Source organism: Ylistrum balloti, unplaced genomic scaffold (assembly GCF_031769215.1).
Source record: "Ylistrum balloti isolate Yb309-2 unplaced genomic scaffold, AGI_CSIRO_Ybal_v1 Utg369724, whole genome shotgun sequence".
NCBI classification, from domain to species: Eukaryota; Metazoa; Mollusca; class Bivalvia; order Pectinida; family Pectinidae; genus Ylistrum; species Ylistrum balloti.
In genome coordinates this window covers 2,109,093-2,129,788 of record NW_026781942.1, presented here as the reverse complement: position 1 = coordinate 2,129,788, position 20,696 = coordinate 2,109,093, and the positions used below count along the sequence as shown (strand labels likewise).

Genomic DNA, 20,696 nt, shown 5'->3' with positions numbered 1-20,696 from the left:
TTTATCATATTTCTATAAATAATCTTTGAATGTTAGTAGCACATAGTAACAATCTCACTGTTCTATCTGGAGATTTCCATATTTCCAGTTTTGACACCTTGACAAGCACATCTGCTGTGATACATGAACCTTTTAACAACAGTAGCATGCATATCCATAAATGACTGTTGTTGTTGTTTGGGGAGTTGATAAATAAACAAGATATGATTTACTGACAAAAGTTTATTTCCATACACTGACTCATTCTATGTGTTAAACATGTGTCCACTTATCATACATTCAACTATTTCTGGAAATGACAGAAATTTCATCATGAAGTGCACTGTCTGAAGTGCTAGCACTTTTTCTCGTAAATGATTTAGGAGTTCCACCATTCCAGTAATTGTGCCTTTTTAGAATGTGTCAAGAATTTTATGTAGTAGTTCTACAACTGCACCTGCATATAAATTTCAAACATTTTCTTCTTATTATGATAAATCTAGTGTTTGTGTAGTTTGAGATTTGTCAACATCCAAAATTCTGATATCTACACATTATACTATTTTTCTTATGATCACATACAGCTTACACAGATGTGATTCACCAAGATTTTTCATAACAAAATGTCCCATGTGTTCACGTTATTAATTGATTACCTTGAAGTGTTTAAAAAATTAAATATAACCATTCAATAATTTCAGATAACAAGTTTGCCTATCTGTTCAATAAATCCACATGTATCCATTCCTGGAAGTGGCTCATACCCAGTTCAGAAATGGAAAATTGTGATGTCACCAATAGGCTATAAATCCTTGATGGAAATCAGACAGAATACATAATTGTGCAATGTCTATGAGATGTAAATGATCATTCTAGTCCATCCTTCCTTTAAGTTCTGTTGTTGTTACTTTGTCTTTCTCTCTAAAACAAACAAAATCAAATCATCCATAAATCAACAAATCTACATAATCCTCAATTAATTATAACTTAAGATTGAATATAACATTCTTATACATAAAAAGTTTGAAAAAGAAAATACTTTACATATTTCCTCTAAACTTCATATAGGTTTATTGATAATAAACATAACATACTTCTTTCTTCTCTGGTGTTAAAATTGGAGATCAAACAATTGGCGAAATTTTCTCTGGAATTCTGCTGTTAACATCTTAAAATCTATATCTATATCCAGATTTCTATACAAAGCTCAGATATACTTTAATTTTCATACAAACCTACTCATTATAGCAAACTTATTTTCTAGGTATGAATATTACTGCTTTGCAAACTGTATGAGAAAAAAAGCAGAAAATAGCACATAACATGGAAAAGAGATGTGTAGAAAAGAGCTCCTGTTATAATTTATTTTTGTAGGCTTTTCAAAGCAAGTAAAGAGTGTAATTTCTAAAAATTGTTGATGAACTTGATAACATGGAGGCATGGAGGGATGGTGAAATGTGGACTTGACCCACAAGAAAAGCAAGAAACTTGTCCATGTCAAAAAAATCATAAAAAGGTTTAGTCTGAGATAATGACAAAAACAAAATCTAAGACAAAAATTGAGGCAGAGATAAATGATAGACTTACATGATATGGACTAGACAGCCCCATCCTGACACTGCATCTCTATCTACTGCACTCTGTAAGGCTTGAGATATTGTGTCCAGCAGATCATCAGGTCCCTGTTATAGTAAGTAATTAACATATCCAGCTTTCCGGTAGAGCATAATATACAGACTTAAAATGATACTAAACTCATTAATGTTAATACACAATTTATATATTTGTGAATGAGAAATTAAGATTGAAACAACAAATTGGACCCTTAATATCAATTTTACAACATCATTTGCCAATTTATTTGAGAGAGGGTAATAATATGCAATTAAGGCCCTCTGTGGAGGGATAAATCCTCTGTGGAGGGATAAATCCAGAATTGTTTCCACGGGGAGGATTATTTTTGCAAGGGCAAAGGAAAATAGCCTTCTTCAGAGAGACAATTCCAGATCTATCAACGACACATAAGGCCATAATTATTTTATCATACCGAACAAAACTGAATACAAGTGTAAATTTGCTTGATATTTTAATCAACAAGTAGTTGATATGCAACATTTTTTTTTCTTTAATCAATTGTTCATATCAACATATCAATTTACTACACATCCAGTGATATAAGGTGTAAATCCCTTAAATGGCAAACTTTCTGTGCTACACAGACACATGTTTTCTTTATCATCTGGCTTGTTCACACACGTCTCCTTTTGTTAATTTTTAAAAAAAAAAAACTGGACAACAATGCAGCTAGATTCTCTGGACTACAGTTACCAACATCAATATCTCACTCTGATTTGATAATATAAGCCATCAACGTTAGCATAGACATTAAGTTGCCTTAATCTTATTGACAGCATCTAGAAGTTTAGAAACATTGTTGGCTGTTGATCTGCCAAATCTGGCCATGTTTGCAGCACATATCACTTTAACTTTAGGTTTAGTTTGATTACAGAATTATTTGGGTTGCGAATGGTGATTTCCCTTGGGTTACTTCCCTCTCGGCTTATTTCCCTTTGGGCTTATTTTTCTGGGTATATTTCCACATGGGCTTATTTCACTGTGGTTATTTCCCTATGGGCTTATTTTACTGTGGTTATTTTCCTATGGACTTATTTTACTGGGGTTATTTCCCTTGGGGCTGATTTCCCCTTGGTTATTTACATATGTTCTTATTTACCCGAGTTATTTCTCTTGGGGCTTATTTTACTGGGTTTATTTCCCCCATCGTCCAATTTCAAAATGCATGAGAAGGGGTGCTACTTTGGATAGTTGCCTGGAACGAATGTACAAGCTTTCATGATTGAAGTATTTGTTGAACATTTCAAGAAATACTCTAGGAAAACTAGTCTTGATAGATAGATGAACAGAAAATTTAATTATAACCATGAGCTTAACTGGGGAAAGAATAGCATATCTCCTGCTACCGCCTAAGTGGATGCACAGCAGAGCTTCAGTTCTGACCCCAACAATACACTTTAGGTAGAATATCCATATCCAACACACCTTCATGTGATCAACTCTGTTACATCTATCTGCAGATAAGCCCCTGCCCACAAATATGCCCCTTCTTTATTTTTACAGAGTCATCAATTTTAAAACAAATAAGCCCTCCCCAAACATACACACTAAACTTTTACACTAGGGGAGGGAACTTAGTTGAGGATACATACTGTGTCAAATTCCATCAGCCCATATGAAGATAAACAAACTAACTTACCATATCTGGTTTCCATAATGATTCACACATTCCATACATCTGTTCAGAGCAGGTACCACTTACAACAAATTCCTCTGTCACCATTGGACAGCCAATCAGATCCATGGAGGCAATGTAAGGTTCATCAGTCTTTGGATCAAGACCAGCAATAACAGGTTCAACAAAATATGGACCAAATCTGAAAAATGTAGCAGAGGTTGTAAGAGAACCAGACAAATGAGCCACTGACCCGGATTATATTCCTTCATTACAAAATGTGATGTGGGTGCTGTCTATCTACTTGAGTAAATTATTTTCCATTATTTCCATGAGATAATGTTATATTGCGCAGTGAAATGTTACAATCATATTGCATATACCGTTTGTAATAATACCAGATAATTATTTGAAATCCTATTCAACAGATTTCAAAATCAAATAAAATACTGACCTCCTTTCATATAACAAATTGGATACCATACTCATGAATGTTTTTGGCTTGATTCTTCTGTTTTCTCTGAGTTCATACAGGTTCACACGGAATTGTAGTTTTTGGGCACTACAAACAAGAGGTTGTTATGAAAATACATCCATACACCAATATGTTTAAATCATTAAGACGTGTGAATAAATTACAAAGTTATCATAATTATAGTTCATATTTTATCATTATTTCATTTTTAATCAGTCATACTGAAAATATTAGCCAAAGGCAAGGTGCTCTTGTTTTACCTTTGCTTTTAAAACACATTTACAAGATTTAAATGAGGAAAGCTTCAGGTCCAAATTAGGTTTGTAAACTCTATTTTTTTTTACATGCTTAGTGGTATATACCTTTCAGAAAAAAATTATAAGGGGTAATATCACAGTTTCCACAGGGTATTTCATAACTCTTTTGTGCATATTCAATGGAGTTCTGTTTATTTTGAATGAAATTACTGAAAAAAGCAGAGGTCGTTTCTGATATCTTTACTTTAAAAGGCTATATGAATGGTTTCAACACAAACTCTATAAAAGTATTTTTTTTTTTGGCATATTTTTAATGAAAAATTGTCTGTTTAAAAAGTTGTTTAGTACAAATTGACTGCTGTCTAGTTCTCTGATAGTCAAGTGTTTACTAGTTGTTATAGGATATATTTTGTTTTTGACAGTTCTGTCATTCTTCGTTGGTGACAAATATTCAACAGAAACACTTTGATACATACACAGTTTGAACGTCTGTTGCCAGGCCTGGTAATCCAATAAAAAGTCGTGGTCCCATCTCAAACATTTTCTGGAAGTTTGTACTAACAGTTTGGGCCTGTATACCAAATCTTCTGTCAGCAGCAATTGCCACACAATTCTTTCCCTTCATTGCGATGATAGCTGCACCATTGTACTCGAGAATACTCTAGGAACCAAAATTATGTGATTAAACTGTAGGTCAATCAACTACTTAATCAGACAAAATGAATTTCTCTTTTAACAGCAGTGACGTACAGTGTATGAGATGATTATTATGTCGTAAGGAACTTTTTCAGCTGTACTATAATCCATGTATACTAAAGTTGAAAGGTCCTGAGGTCCAACAATTACAGATACTTCTACTACAACCAACACTATTACCTGAATGTTGGATGTGAATGTGACTCACTTATCAACTTGCAGATTTTATATGTAAACTCTGTTGATGTAACTTAACTTTAATGGCTCCATTGTATTGTCATTACCATGTGATAAAGACAATTGTAATTATGTCATGACTGACCCTGGCTTAGTAAATATTTATACCGTTGTTCTACTGACAGCTAGCCTAGCTTGGCAAAACATTTAAAGCAATAATTAAACCACTGAATCCAGATGTTGATGCTCCATCTACTATGTCAATTGTATGTCAAAAATAGTGTGACTAGACGGCAAATAGGTTAAAAACCAATGCAGTAAATAAGATGGTAACAATGTACTGTAGTTGATTTTGGCTATGCAACGTTTAACACTTGGTCATAAATGTGCGAGAGTTGCTGGCCTCCCTTGTCTCATAGTAAAATATGTACAAATGTTTCTTACAAATACAAAAACGGTTTAAAAAATAATGATTACATGTGGAAACAGTCGAATTGAGGTTGCTGCCCTTCAGGTCAATTTTAATTGCAAACATTGTTTGGTCAATCCTATTGTCTGTCTAGCCTATAGTATACCATATATAGGAACACACCCGTTAAAATTTTTAAGTGAAGTAGATAGCATAGTTTATAACGAAAAATACATTTACCGTGTTGTATACCAAATAAAGAACTTTCTATATAGCAGAGAAGTACATATCACATGTGATATATACGTCTCTGTATATAGGTTCTAATATTTTTATTTATTTTGTAATACTGGTAAGTTGTTTAAAAATCAACTTCACTCTCCACTTGATTCAGATCTAAACAGACAGCTTCGACAGTGTCATCTCAAAGTTAGTCAATGCTAGGGTAGTAGAATCAAATTCCATTTTGCACCAGACCAAACAATCTCACAGTAGCCAAACTATGAAAGAATGTTCGTTATCATTCGAATCATGTTTCATAAACTCACCATGATGTTGACGTGATATTTAATCTTGATTTAGCGCTAGTATGTTTTCTTTGCAATTTTATCACAGAATCCGAGCAAATTCTTCAGCTAACTGAAATTATGATCCCTTTCTACTGCCGGCAACATGCAAGTCACTATGGCGGTGAAGAGTTCCGACGAAGGGGGCACAACTCTGTTTACAAACCTGATTTTTGTTTTAATCATAGTGTATATCACGGACATAGAATAGACTAAGACCGTGCATTTAGATATAATGCGCTTGCTCACGATTTGAAAGATATAATAACACACTTGATTGATAGTTTTAACAAGAAAAGTTTGGTTAAAGTTATGGTAAAATAATTCATATTATTAGTGCCAATAAAGTTCTTCTTCGGCGCTAGTTGAAAACTGATCACTGAAGAAAAAGAAAAACACGAGAGGAGTTACTTAATGATATAGATGAATTTTAACAATCCGTCATATTTACTTTATGGTCATTCCTGTTTGCTAGACTGAAAATTTTCCACTACTTTTCTGACCTCGTAATCCGCTCAGAGCACGTTCAAGCAAAATTTCAATTTTAGCGCCTTTCCCTTCCCCATAGAAATTCATGATTACAGTACCATTTCCCAAAACCTTCCTGTGTAGTAGTTATACATTGTATATTAATTTCAATTGTTATTATATGCGTATGAATTCTACTCTATTAACATAGCTTATTACTTGAGTTTTGACTGAAAATCAACTTTCATTGTTAACACTGTGTGACGTCATAACTTTCCCGTATCATCTTTATTATTACGTCACAAACCAAATGATACAATTATGAATATTGATTCTCATGACATTGTTATATGTTAATTCCTGGAACTGTTTGGTGTCAATATATGTTATATTCACTATCTCTATGGAATTGCCCTCCGCCATCTTGAACATTTAATATGATTTAGATAATTATGTATCATTGCTACCTATATGTTGTTATTGCATTTGGAAATAAAAACAATACCAATACCCAGTGATTACTATAATACCGAATCCACGCTGGCGTTTAGGACAAGTAGTGTTTCAAAGCAAGTTGTCATCCAATTTTGTCCTCGTCGAACCATGCTGTTAATAATTATTGTTTTCATAATTGCCCCAGCTAGTATTGTTTCGGACCAAATCCATTTGATTTCCTCTTCGGCTCCGCATCCATACAGGGTTTCCCCTACAGAACAACCAAATTAATAGTATCTGAATCGGTATCTGATTTAAAGCTATAAAACCTGTAGTCTATAGACTTTTTTTCTCAAACCAGAATATCATCAAAGATATTAGTTATGACCAAAAATCATTTTTGTGTATCCTGTAATCTTAAATTATCATATTTATTTATTTTGGGTACAAAACGAAATGAATGACATTTAATCAAAACTGACAAATACTGAACTACATCCCTCATAGCTTAAAGAATCGTAGCTCTACAGATAATGTTGCTGCACAATGCTAATTTGAAAGCGAAAGTCTACAGACTTTAACGGTAAGATGGATTGTTTAGACCATTTGCTGTAACAGTAGTAGTGGTAGTGGTTATAACCAAAACAATTGTCAGCAGAGCGTGTCGAATATTCGTTCTTGGCAAATTTTCATCAAATCATTTTTATTTAGTTTTCACTGATTATGAATGGCTTACATGGCTGGGATCTTGGACCTTGGATTTTGTTAAGTTTGATTGCTTAGTCATGTGACAGTCTTACTGCTATTGTGGCTATACCATGTCGAACTTTTGACCAGGCTGACAAATAGCATAACTTTAATTTTTGTTTTTAATTTTCAGTCCTCTGACACATGCCCTAAAACTTTTAGAGCATGTTATCCAATTCTAAGTGTGTGCATTTGTCGCATTTGTTTTACTAGTATTTATAATAATTATACATTTAATCAAGAATTGCCTTGATTATAAATAAAAATTAATCCGTGTAGCTGTGACTGAATTAGCATTGATATACTATGATAATTTTATTATAACTCATATTTTATTCATTTTTTTTCAAAGGACATGCGCACATGACAGTAATACATCAAGTACAGAAAAAAGATAATTCCTTCCAGTTTCCCAAACATGCATAGACATTTTATATTAATCAGCCATATTCATACTAGTTAGCGTATATATTCCTTGCGTACATAAGTTCACACCCCGATCATCATACATGTTTTAATGAAATTAAAGTGAAGTGAATATTCCATAGTGTCATGTGATATGAAAGAAAATACGTAGACAGTTACAAGTAGCAAACAGACAGACAAGACAAGACAAATCAAAACAAGACAAGACAGACAGACAGAGGGAGGGAGATATATTGACAAAACACAAGACAGACAACAAAGACATATACAGAGACAAAACAAACACCCTGAAGTATAAAGAGAAATATCAAACATGTGTAAGAGTCATCCGTTAGGGTAAGGTAGAGACAGATAGACAGACCTTCCAGAAACAAAAGTAGAAACTAATTGAGATCAAAATTGACTACAGCATTACTTAATAAGAAAATCGAAATAAAAGTGAGCCCAACTGTCAGAGTTAGGTTGATAACAAATATATTTCTATTCTTATAAAGAAATTAGAATCTTTTTCCATTTTCCCCATTCTTTGTTAAAATTATCAAGAAAAGTACCACCCTTTTTTATTGCCATATACTTTTGGACATTATGGTGGTCCTTGAAAGAGTTTATTAGTGAATGTATGTTTAATGTGGTATCAAAACATCTAGTTTTATAAATATAGTGTTTAATGATGATATTAATTTCATTATCTATTCTACTAAATTCGTGTCTAATTGGCCAAAAACCAAATATTAAAGATTGTTTATTAATAGGAAAAGGAATTAAAAAAACAAATTTGCAAAATGTACAAAGAGGGCTTAACACTATGTTTGCCTTGAAAAGTATTGAATTAGTTGTCAGAATATTATGTAAAATCCTATGCTGGAACCACTGAAATTTTGAATCTTTTGTTACTTTAAAAGGTAATGAAAAACTATTTGCCCAGTCAGAATTATCTTAGTCAAAATCATTGGCCCATTTTTTTACTCCCAGTTGGAATTTCATCATTCTTTGATAAAATTTTATATAAATGTTTAGTTCATTGAACTTAATTGAAGAAAGGTTCAAAGGAATGAAGGGGAGTAAAAGATGTGTGTCCTGATCAATGGTTTTGCCAGTAATGAATAATTTCACAGAGTTGACAATACCTTGGAAATGAAGAAAATTGGTAAATAAACTTTATTTTTGTGAAAATTCATGATAAGAGTAAAACGTGACCGGATTTGTAGTTTTCAGCAAATCGTTAACTACTCTACTATGATAATTGATATAATTCAATATTGTACAATTTATTTTTACTAATGGTTGTCGTGGCTTTGTTGAGTCTATAGGTTATGAGATTGTGAACAAAAGTAGAATGAATGAATGAATGGGAGTGAAAGCATGTGTACAGATGAGTGTTTGTTAGTGAAATATAATCAGTATGAATATTATTCTCTTTATTGCCTCCAGAGATGAAGATTACAGAAGAATGTTGAACATATATACAAAGCGTACGATACATATATAAATGATTACAGAATATGAATAACATAGATACACACTTTATGCTTTAGGAGTAGGCATATCAAGTGCAAATTAAGCGAAAGGGGGTATTTTAAGGTATACCCAAAGAGTTTCAAAATACAATTTTCTGACACAAATCAGGTAAATTATAATGAATTGTTAAGTCACATGACTCCTACAAAATGTACATGGACTATTTGTTATCCTTACCATTATATATATTAATTATAATATAGTTTACACATCTTGAACACACAAATACAGGATTTTATCCTGAATTCAATCAGCTCTTCTGCACTAATTTGATAGTTTACATTTCCTCCAATCAATATATGTAATAACTGAAGGTCTGGGAGAGAGTGTAAATAAACACTAAACAGTATATCTGTGGTATTAATTATACAGCACCACAGTTGGTCCCTCAACTCGGAAGTATAAATACACTGTAGCACTAGATGTGTCATAGGGTCTTGATATAGAAACCCACATTTGTGACATAATTCCATGGTAGTCAAGCTACGAATGGTTACCACTATTTTCATCATGTAATGTATATATTTTCTGTATTGAGGAAATCGAAGTGCTAACTTCCATAAAATACTAGGTTTGGGTTGGTTATGTATTTCTCTAAACCTTGTAAAATCATCATCAAACTTCATACGTTCCTTTAGATTGTACTCTTCATATTTCATTACAGCATTATATACTGTTGTTTTCCAATGGCTTTTCTTTCGAAAAATTCCAGTTTCTACAAAAGTATCTAGATTTTGAAGCAGTGAATACTTTTTTAATATTTTGACTATGTCTGGGATGAAACCGATCTGGTATGGTCTACCTAGTCGAAACAAAAATAGTCTGGTAATGAAAACTTTATAAACAAAAGACATTGTTTTCAATCTACACAATCTTCCAAAAAATAACAACTTTCTAATGTCTATATATGCTTCGATAGAGGTCCAACCAAGTAAAGATGTACACATATCTGTTCTGGTTCTCTTTTCAAACCCTTGAATAGATTTAACAATAAAATGTTGCGCCCTTTCTAGCATTATTATTTCGGTTTTTGTCAATTGCCAAAGCTCACATCCGTATAAGGCTGATGGATAAACTTTAATTTTGATAAGCTTCGCCACTGTTAAAGGGTTTAGAGCACAAGGATGTGCACCAGAACGAACAAGGGACATCGTACCCGATCTTAACTTATTACATGCACGTGCTGTTCTCTCAAATGAGTTCTGTATACAGTTTAATAAGATACCAACATGTGTAATGCCATCAGTCTGTGGTATAATACAATTGTACAGATAAAGCTCATTATACACAGTGCAAGTTCTACTATTTGGGTTTGTGAAGGTAACAATTTTGCTTTTTACAGCAGAGAATGAAAAACGCCATCTTTTACTATAATTTTCACTTATTGATATCATTTTCTGAAGACTTCTAAGACTCGTACTGACCAAACAGATGTCGTCTGCTTGAGTAGGAACATTAACATTTAAATCAACAATTACTGCTCCTAGGCCAGAATTCTCTATTTCATTTAGTAAATCGTTAATAAATACTAGGTACATTTTGGCAGACAATGCCCCTTCCTGTAATATTCCATGTTCCATTTTGAGCATGGAGGATTTTAACCCATTGAATAAAACACAACTTTCAACATTTGTATACATACATTTTAGTAAAATCCACGTCTTCGCATTTAATCCTAATTCATAAATTTTGTACAATAGTCCAGCGTGCCACACAGTGTCGAACGCTTTGTTACTATCTAAGAAAGCAACATGGACGTTGGAACCATATTCAATATTGTGACTTATACATTCTTGAAGACTGAATGATGTGCATAGACTACACAAATCTTTTTGATAGGCAGACTGTTGTCTATTTGGAAATACACGGGAATTTAAAACTCGTTGGATTCTTTGTGCTAAAACCATTTCAAACATTTAAAAAAATACAGGTAATAATGTGATCCCCCTGTAGCTGTTGGGGTCTTCTTTCTTTTTACCTTGACCTTTATACAATGTTATAATAATGCCTTTTTTCCAGTCTTTTGGAATGTATTCGTTTTTTATGACATTATTAAATAAGGTGGCGATATATTCAAAAAGTACTGTTCCACCATGTTTAATGTGTTCGTATACTATACCGTCCCACCCTCCTGCTTTTTTTTAGATTTGAGACCTCTAGACACCAAGGCAATTTCTGAAGTGGTAATGCATTCGTTCAGGTATATGTCTACCTCATTATGAACTTTCTTTTCAATTTCGTTCACGCGGTTTATGATTTCTCTTTGGAACGTGTTGTCCAATTCTTCATTCGGTTTATCATGGAACAAATTTTCGAAAACGTGACCGGATTTGTAGTTTTCAGCAAATGGTTAACTACTCTACTATGATAATTGATATAATTCAATATTGTACAATTTATTTTTACTAATGGTTGTCGTGGCTTTGTTGAGTCTATAGGTTATGAGATTGTGAACAAAAGTAGAATGAATGAATGAATGGGAGTGAAAGCATGTGTACAGATGAGTGTTTGTTAGTGAAATATAATCAGTATGAATATAACATAAACAAATGATCTTGTGCTTATCTATGATGTAAACTTTCTAACACCAATGGAGAAGATTTGTCTAGGTTGTGCTTGTTATCTCATCCATTTGTAATAGGTTTTATGATGCAGAGACGTATAATACAGATTATTCACCTGACGTCCCTGGTATGTACAATAAAAATTTGTTGGAATGAAAAATGGGTCATCACGACCCAATTGACCTAAATACAATAAAGAAAATAAATATTATCTTTTCAATTTTGGCTTTGAATTTATCATTTCCTTTGAAAGTCGATGCTAAAAGACATACGAAGAAAATTCTAAAATGACACTACAAAGTAAAACATTACGTTTCAAATCTGTACTCGGCTCTATGGGAAGACTTCACTTTACGATTAGAAGTGTGAAGTACGGTGGCCGAGTGGTTAAGGCGTTGGACTTAAGTTCCAATGGAGCTCTCTCCGCGTGGGTTCGAACCCCACCCGTACTAATATTTTTTCTGTACGTTATACAATTCTAACTTAGGCTTCTGGTTTCTTTTCAATGCTGCAGTTAGAATGATTGAAACATTACCGCTTGATAACGCGACACACATGTATACTTAGTTCAACATTTATGAAATAATCCATTGAATTCTCTCGTGACATGAGTGTAATGTACACTTGGGCGCTTTTATTGGCAACGACAGTCAGAAATCGATTGTGTCATAATATGGAGGATAACGTTACGTCACGAGTTGAAAATTGAGCGCAACAATCAGTCAAATGGCTGCTTTCGGGTGCTTTTTATTTTTTGTCGTCCACATTTTGACCTTAAAAAACATGTGAAAATGTATTTTTCAGAGCTATACCATAAAAAATCATCATAACATTTGTTTTAATTTCGTATGAGACTTCATGAGTTTCGTCTCTCTGTCCAAGGCTAGCAAAAGTAAAAATGTAAGGCTGCCACTCAAATATAAATGAAATCGGATATGAAGAGAAAAATCATTAAGATTTGTATATAAACATGTACATGTAACGATTATACATAGTTATTGGACATATAGCTGTTATACAACAGGAATGGACGCAAGCATCACCCTATATCTTATCTGTCTTTGATTCGTTTTGGACACGTGACGGGACAAACTTTGCTAAAACACTCCAGAGGGGAGAAAAATTGTCGTCAATACTGACCAAGATCTCGTCTGTCTTGGAATTAACATTGAATTTCACATTGAACAGTCTTTTTTGATGTTGTAGATAGTTGTTTTTAGCCTGCTCACTTGTAATCTTCAGATCTGAATACCACATATATAACTGTACCACTTATATACCGTACTTCATAAGTACAATAAGTGTTTATTATACCTTTTCATACTTACCGTACCATATATATACTGTACTTTATTCGTACGATAAGTGTTTATTATACCTTTTCATACTTACCGTACCATATATATACTGTACTTTATACGTACGATAAGTGTTTATTATACCTTTTCATACTTACCGTACCATATATATACTGTACTTTATACGTACGATAAGTGTTTATTATACCTTTTCATACTTACCGTACCATATATATACTGTACTTTATACGTACGATAAGTGTTTATTATACCTTTTCATACCGTACCATATATATACTGTACTTCATACGTACAATAAGTGTTTATTATACCTTTTCATACTTACCGTACCATATATATACTGTACTTCATACGTACAATAAGTGTTTATTATACCTTTTCATACTTACCGTACCATATATATACTGTACTTCATACGTACAATAACTATATATTATGCTTTTTAATATTTACCGCACTACATGTACCTACGTACAAAAAGTATTTATTGAAAAAAAAAAAAAAAAAAATCGAAATCCTTATAAGAAAGTTTTTTTCTGTGGGGCCTGGTCATCCGTGTCGATAGTTTGGCGGACATGGCTAGCGTTGTTTTGATCAACATGTAGTCTAGGCTCTCGGTGACAGTTGGTCAGGCTAGCGCTAGTCGAAATCATATATACATGTAAGTCTGTAATGGTATGGCTGTCAGGTTTGATATATTGTAATAATAATACCAATAGAAGAGACTACAACTAGATGATTATGTTTCATTTTCGGTTTGTTGGAGTGTATACGTACAGAAAATTTGTTTCCCCATAGATATGTACACTGTGTATGTACTACATGGTACAATGTGTATTTATAGAAGATATATCCCTGACAGGTAGTATCTATATATCACTATGTGTCATGTTAAATCGTGTGTCTAGTTCTATACATAGTTCATTCTTACGAAATGTTTTGAACTGTAAGACATACAAAAGTGTAGTTTTCGGGTACCCTGATTATGTTTCAGCCCCGAGTACAGTTTGTATTGTTTTGAAGTTTCGTTCACACTTAACTCAGCTTGTGAGTATTTTGTATAAATATGTCCGATATGAAAATAGCAAATGTATATAGCTAAAATAAAATTTTACACCGCCATGTGTACCTCCAGGTTGAGGCCGATTGTATCTCAAATTAACATAATTATCATTGTCATTCTAAACTTGGAATTTACCACTGATAGTTATCATTCTATTATTATTACTGTTATTATTCTTTGATTTGATCTATTCACTTTCTAAACACCAAAAACAACTTACTATGATCACATTATTCGGCTTTGATAAGAACGTACCTTAACGTTACAATGCTATTTATAATCAAACCATTGTATATCAATCTGTATCAGGACAGTTGATTACCCTCACCTTAAATATGTATATATTCATGCTTTCTGTTACTTTACCTTTCCTTTCTATTTCCCTTTCTATCTCAATATTCCTGAACTTATCGACTTTCTTTCCTAAACTTTGTTCCATTGCTTCCCATATTCCTTCCTTTGCGTCCAAACTCACTTTCTTCTCTCTCGAACCCCTACTATCACCTTTCCTCACAAACTTCTACTTCCTACCATTTATGTTATATAGTTACTCGGATGATGTATGGTTTTGTGCTCGAAAAAGTACCACTAGACGCCTCAATACTGTCAAAAATTATTATTTTTACCCTCCTTAATGGAATGTTGTATTGGTTCTTGGAGGTGCGCTATTGGTGCTTTTTATTGTAGAACACATTCTAGATTTGTTAGTAAACGTCTTAGACTCTTGAACAAACCGGATTCCTTTGTCAGTGTATTCAAGATAGCCATATATTCTAGTATTGTGTTCGTCTTTTTATGTTTTTTGCAAGCGTTAAATAATATAAAAAAAATAATGTAGTTATAATTTTTATTGTTGAAAGTGTTGTTATTGTGCAATATTAATCAAATTACCAGTACTTCCTCGAACACTAACACAAACGAATCTTCTACTTTAAAGGTAAATTCTACAAGCATGAAAAACTTCATTAATCTGTTAAATGTTTTTCTCTTTTCTTGGTTTCGAAATTTGATTTATTCCGAGATTGTAATATTACTGTTATTGGTGTGTATGAATGTTGAAACAAATCCTTACTGAAAGTCATTTGGATTACCAAGTGTGTACAGATGATCTACTTATACCAGGTTTCCATGCTCCGTTCAGGTTAGATATCATTTTGCTGGTGGTGGTATTATTGTCTATGTAAACGATCTATTAAAAGTGAAACGATCATTTGATTTAGAATATCGAAGTGATGAAGTAACTGGTTACAAGTTGTCGTAAATCATATCAATTTTATCATTTGTACTGTAGACCGGCCTGAAAGTTCTGTCATACCATTCTGGGAAAACCTTCAGGCGTCTATTTACAATACCTTTGATATTTCTCCAAATTTAATTATTACTGGGGATATTAATGTTGATTTACTAACTGTTACACCAAATTATATTTTTGTAGATATCATTAGTTCTTTTAGTTTCTCAAATATTATACATGAACCTACGCGTATAGGTCTAACTAGGTCTAGTCTACTCGATCCAATTTTGTTGAGTGATTCCTTATATAGTATTGATTCTTCTGTCATTAATATAGATAGAACTGTCAGTGATCATGAAGGTTGTACTGTCAGTATAAAAATACCATGTACTTTTAAATCTGTGTATAAACGCAAGGTTTGATTGTATAAAAGAACAGATTTAGCTAAGTTAAATAATCTTATCTCTCAGTATGATTGGAGTGGTTCTTTATCAAATGCTGACTCAGTAGATAGGGCGTGCGAAACTTTTACCAATGTTTTCATTAATTTGCAAAACAGTGTATACCTGCTAAAGAAGTTGTAATTAGGCCAAACGACAAACCCTGTAAGACATCAGACTTGAGAAAAACATATTAGATTTCGAAACCGATTACATAAGATAGTGAGAATACCACAACTTCCTCGGGATTTATAAAATTTAAAAAATCAGCGTATTAAGGTAAATAACAGGAAGAAATATACACGTCTTAATGTTTACGACAATGTCCATGGCATCATTGATAACTATTTCTGTTCGGATCCCAAGGAGTACTGGAGGTCGATAAAGAGATTGATGAAATCTGGTGGTGCATCACAAACTATCCCTACCCTAGTAGATCCTGTTACCGAAAATATGATCACTAGTGATGAAGATAAGTCTAATATGTTAAATGATGACTTTGTATTGTAACTTGTATTGATGATAGCAATTCTCAGGACCCTGATGTTCCACCAAAAACAAATTCCAATTTCAATTCAATTAGACTAAGCCACAGTGAAATTAGAGATGTAACAACAATATTGAAACTCAGCAAAGCCTCGGGCCATGATGCACTCAGTCATCACTTGTTGAAGAATGTTTGTAACACTATTTGTCAACCTCTTGAGAGTTTATTTAATATGTCCCTCTCTACTGGTGCTTATCCTAAATTGTGGAAATAAGCAAAAATTATGCCTTTATTTAAGAAAGGTGATAGGCAGGTCTTCCATCTTGTACAAGTAACCAATCTTTATACTTTGAAACAGGTTTAGAAACTCTATCGACTAGACGAAAGAGAAGAAATCTTCAGTTTTTTGTATACGATACGTAATAATCAAACACCGGATTATCTTTCCTCTTGACTTCCCTCCTTTATCCAAGACGATGTTCGATATCCTTTAAGAAACACAAACGATTACAGAGTACCATATAGTAGATTAACTTTAACGAGCTCCCCTTTCTTTCCGTCAACCATTAGTTCTTGGAATTCTCTTGAAAACTCTGTAAGATCATTGACTAGGTTTAAGTATTTTCAAAAGTTCACTCAAACCTAGTTATCAAATTTCTCCTCCTTCTCAATTTGGCATTGGCGACCGCAAACTTGATATTATCCTCACGAAGCTTAGACACCAGTATAGTTCTTTGAATCACGACTTATTCCGTTTGAGCCTTGTGGAAACCCCTAGCTGCACATGTGGACATATTTGTGAGAATGCCTATCACTTTTTCTTTGTATATGGTCGTTTTGATACCGAAAGAAATATTCTCTTTCAGAATTTAAACGACTCAGATTTGCAGGTTCCTTGTGATTTAGACTTGCTTTTATTTGATGACCAAGATTTGTCGCATGATACAAACTGTGAAATTTCTTATGTGTTCAGCACTTTTTAAAGTCCAATAGCAGGTTTTGAGTATAACGTTTCATGCCATTTTCAATATTTAAATTCGATGTAACTTATTTACTCTCCCCCACCTCTCTCTCTTCTTCCCCATCCATTTCCTTCTCTCTCTCCCTCTCCCTTACTTCCCCACTCTCTCTTTAGAAGTAGTAATTTGTTGTTGATTTGAAATACGCATTGTCATAATTGTATTATGTACATTGTATTTATTTGTATTTTGGAGAGGGCGTTTTATAAGTTGAAATAACTTGTGCCCAATCCATTTACAACTTTGTTGAAAGAAATGTGTTTAAACTATATCTATCTGTCCAAAATGTAGAACGATAAACACAGGCATGTGTCAGTCAACAAAGGGGAAAATGTATCGATAGATTGAGAATTGTGATGGTATTATATGCAGATAACACTACAACGTATCCTTGCCGATACCTCCAAATGTATGAAAATGAAAAGAAGACATTTACTGTCATTGAACATATAAGATAACAACAATAAATTACATTCTAAAAATATAATTAGGTTTCTGAAACATTTCAGTTACTTTACACCTGATTGGCGGGAGATTTCAAACATTCTAATGTATACCAACGCTGGTGAGTCACAACGTCACTACTAAGTTTTGTTTGAATCGTTCATCAGCAACCGACCTCCCCAGAGCGGACAGCATCGCGTACAACGACCACTTGGGATTGCATTGCACAACTCATAACGTGAAGTCCTTTCACGGGACCAAAATGACAAAATAATCAACTTAAACAAGGCGAGGCAAGCCGAAGAATGTGAAAACTGAGTGAGCGCAGACTACGTACACCGCGTCTGCCAACATGGCTACTTTTAAGTATAATGATATGGGGAGGTTTAAGCACCGCCGTTGGCACCATTTTTCGGCAGCACACACCAGTTTTTTGGAGTTTTTTTCACTTTATACAAATTATTAAGTCCGTGGATAGGTGAAAAGACAGTGAAACACGTACACACTTTTGCTTTATTGCGAAACAAGATATCTAAATTGATGTTAATCACTTTATTTGGCCTGACTGGCACCCGAGCTCGAGGGGTCTTAGTATGAGAGGAAACCGGATTACCCGGAGAAAACCCACAAGGCCGGACAAGTGATCACATACCTTTTCACTTTGGTTCCGGGAATCGAACCACGGACGCCCAGCTTGGTGAGTGCGTTGTTACTGCGCCACCCGATAATACGTATTGTATTGTTCTGTTGTGGCTTATATAGTCGTTATTAATGACAAAGCATTGCAGATAATCATCATAGTGATAACATTTTTTACAATATTAACACTTACTTTCAAAGAGACGCAAGACAGCTTATTGATTCATCTTAAAAACCAAAGTTTATTATTGTTTTATATATATGTATTACAAGTTCGAATTTGAATATAATCTAAATTTGCCTGCAGAAGTAAAAACAAAGGGAAGTAACTCTATATCACTATAGAAGTACATTGTTGTTGTATGTGTGTTGGTGATGCTGTTGGTGCTATCTCTGTGTGTTGATGATGCTGTGGGTGTTACCTATGTGTGTTGGTGATGCTGTGGGTGCTATCTATGTGTGCTGGTGATGATGTGGGTGCTATCTTTGTGTGTTGGTGAGTTGTGCTATCTGTGTGTTGATGCTGTGGGTGCTATCTCTGTGTGTTGGTGATGCTGTGGGTGCTGTCTCTGTGTGTTGGTGATGCTGTGGGTGCTATCTATGTGTGTTGGTGATGATGTGGGTGCTATCTTTGTGTGTTGGTGATGCTGTAGGTGCTATCTCGGTGTGTGGTGATGCTGTGGGTGCTATCTCTGTGTGTTGATGCTATCTCTGTGTGTTGGTGATGCTGTTGGTGCTATCTGTGTGTGTTGGTGATGCTGTGGGTTCTATTTATGTTTGTTGGTGGTGCTGTGGGTGCTATCTATGTGTGTTGGTGATGCTGTGAGTGCTATCTCTATGTGTTGGTGATGCTGTGGGTGCTGTCTCTGTGTGTTGGTGATGCTTTGGGTGCTATCTCTGTGTGTTGATGCTATCTCTGTGTGTTGGTGATGCTGTTGGTGCTATCTGTGTGTGTTGGTGTTATCTCTATGTGTTGCCGATGCTGTGGGTGCTATATGTGTTAGAGATCCTGTGTGTGTTATCTCTGTGTCTTGGTGATGCTGTGGGGGCTATCTCTGTGTGTTGGTGATGCTGTGGGTGCTATCTCTGTGTGTTAGTGATACTGTGGGTGCTATCTATGTGTGTTGGTGATGCTGTGGGTGCTATCTCTGTGTGTTGGTGATGCTGTGGGTGCTATCTCTGTGTGTTGGTGATGCTGTGGGTGCTCTCTCTGTGTGTTGGTGCTATCTCTGTGTGTTGGTGATACAGTGGGTGCTATCTCTGTGTGTTGGTGCTATCTCTGTGTGTTGGTGATGCTGTGGGTGCTATCTCTGTGTGTTGGTGATGCTGTGGGTGCTATCTCTGTGTGTTGGTGATGCTGTGGGTGTTATATCTGTTTTAGTGATACTGTGGGTGCTATCTCTGTGTGTTGGTGATGATGTGGGGGCTATCTCTGTGTGTTGGTGATGCTGTGGGTGCTGTCTCTGTGTGTTGGTGATGCAATGCTGTGGGTGCTATCTATGTGTGTTGGTGATGCTGTGAGTGCTATCTCTATGTGTTGGTGATGCTGTTGGTACTGTCTATGTGTGTTGGGGATGATGTGGGTGCTATCTCTGTGTGTTGGTGATGCTATCTATGTGTGTTGGTGATGCTGTGGGTGCTATCTCTGTGTGTTGGTGATGCTGTGAGTGCTATCTCTGTGTTGGTGATGCAGTGGGTGCTATCTATGTGTGTTGGTGATGCTGTGAGTGCTATCTTTATGTTTTGGTGATGCTGTGGGTGCTCTCTCTGTGTGTTGGTGATGATGTGGGTACTATCTCTGTGTGTTGGTGTTTTTTCTTGAATGTAGACAGCACTGGGAGGATTATACAGTTAACATACCAATCTATATACATGTTATTTTATTTTTACCCTAATCATGTAGTATATTAGTTGTCACTGGTATATACTTACCATCTTACCGCTTTCAAGTCATAGCCAAAACATTTCTAGAACTGTTCTAAAAATTGTAATAATCTAAGCATACATTCACACCATACTTACAATCAAAGTACAAGTGATTTCCCTTGTGAAACTTTCAAAAAATAGACCCATCGTTTATACAA

At 34.4% G+C, this 20,696-nt stretch overlaps 1 protein-coding gene and 1 non-coding gene across 2 annotated transcripts; one reads left to right on the top strand and one right to left on the bottom strand.

Moving 5' to 3' along the window:
- Positions 1-204: 204 nt before the first annotated feature.
- Positions 205-5,928, bottom strand: LOC132565469 (proteasome subunit beta type-3-like). Its single transcript, XM_060230119.1, has 6 exons — positions 5,792-5,928; positions 4,438-4,622; positions 3,684-3,791; positions 3,254-3,431; positions 1,567-1,661; positions 205-900 (listed from the first exon to the last, which is right to left on the bottom strand). The coding sequence occupies exons 1-6, from the start codon at positions 5,792-5,794 to the stop codon at positions 852-854; spliced, it is 618 nt and encodes a 205-aa protein (XP_060086102.1). The 5' UTR covers positions 5,795-5,928; the 3' UTR covers positions 205-851.
- Positions 5,929-12,336: 6,408 nt separating this feature from the next.
- Trnal-uaa (transfer RNA leucine (anticodon UAA)) lies at positions 12,337-12,419 on the top strand. The gene has a single exon. It is a non-coding gene; the product is annotated as a tRNA-Leu (tRNA).
- The last annotated feature ends 8,277 nt before the right edge of the window (positions 12,420-20,696 follow it).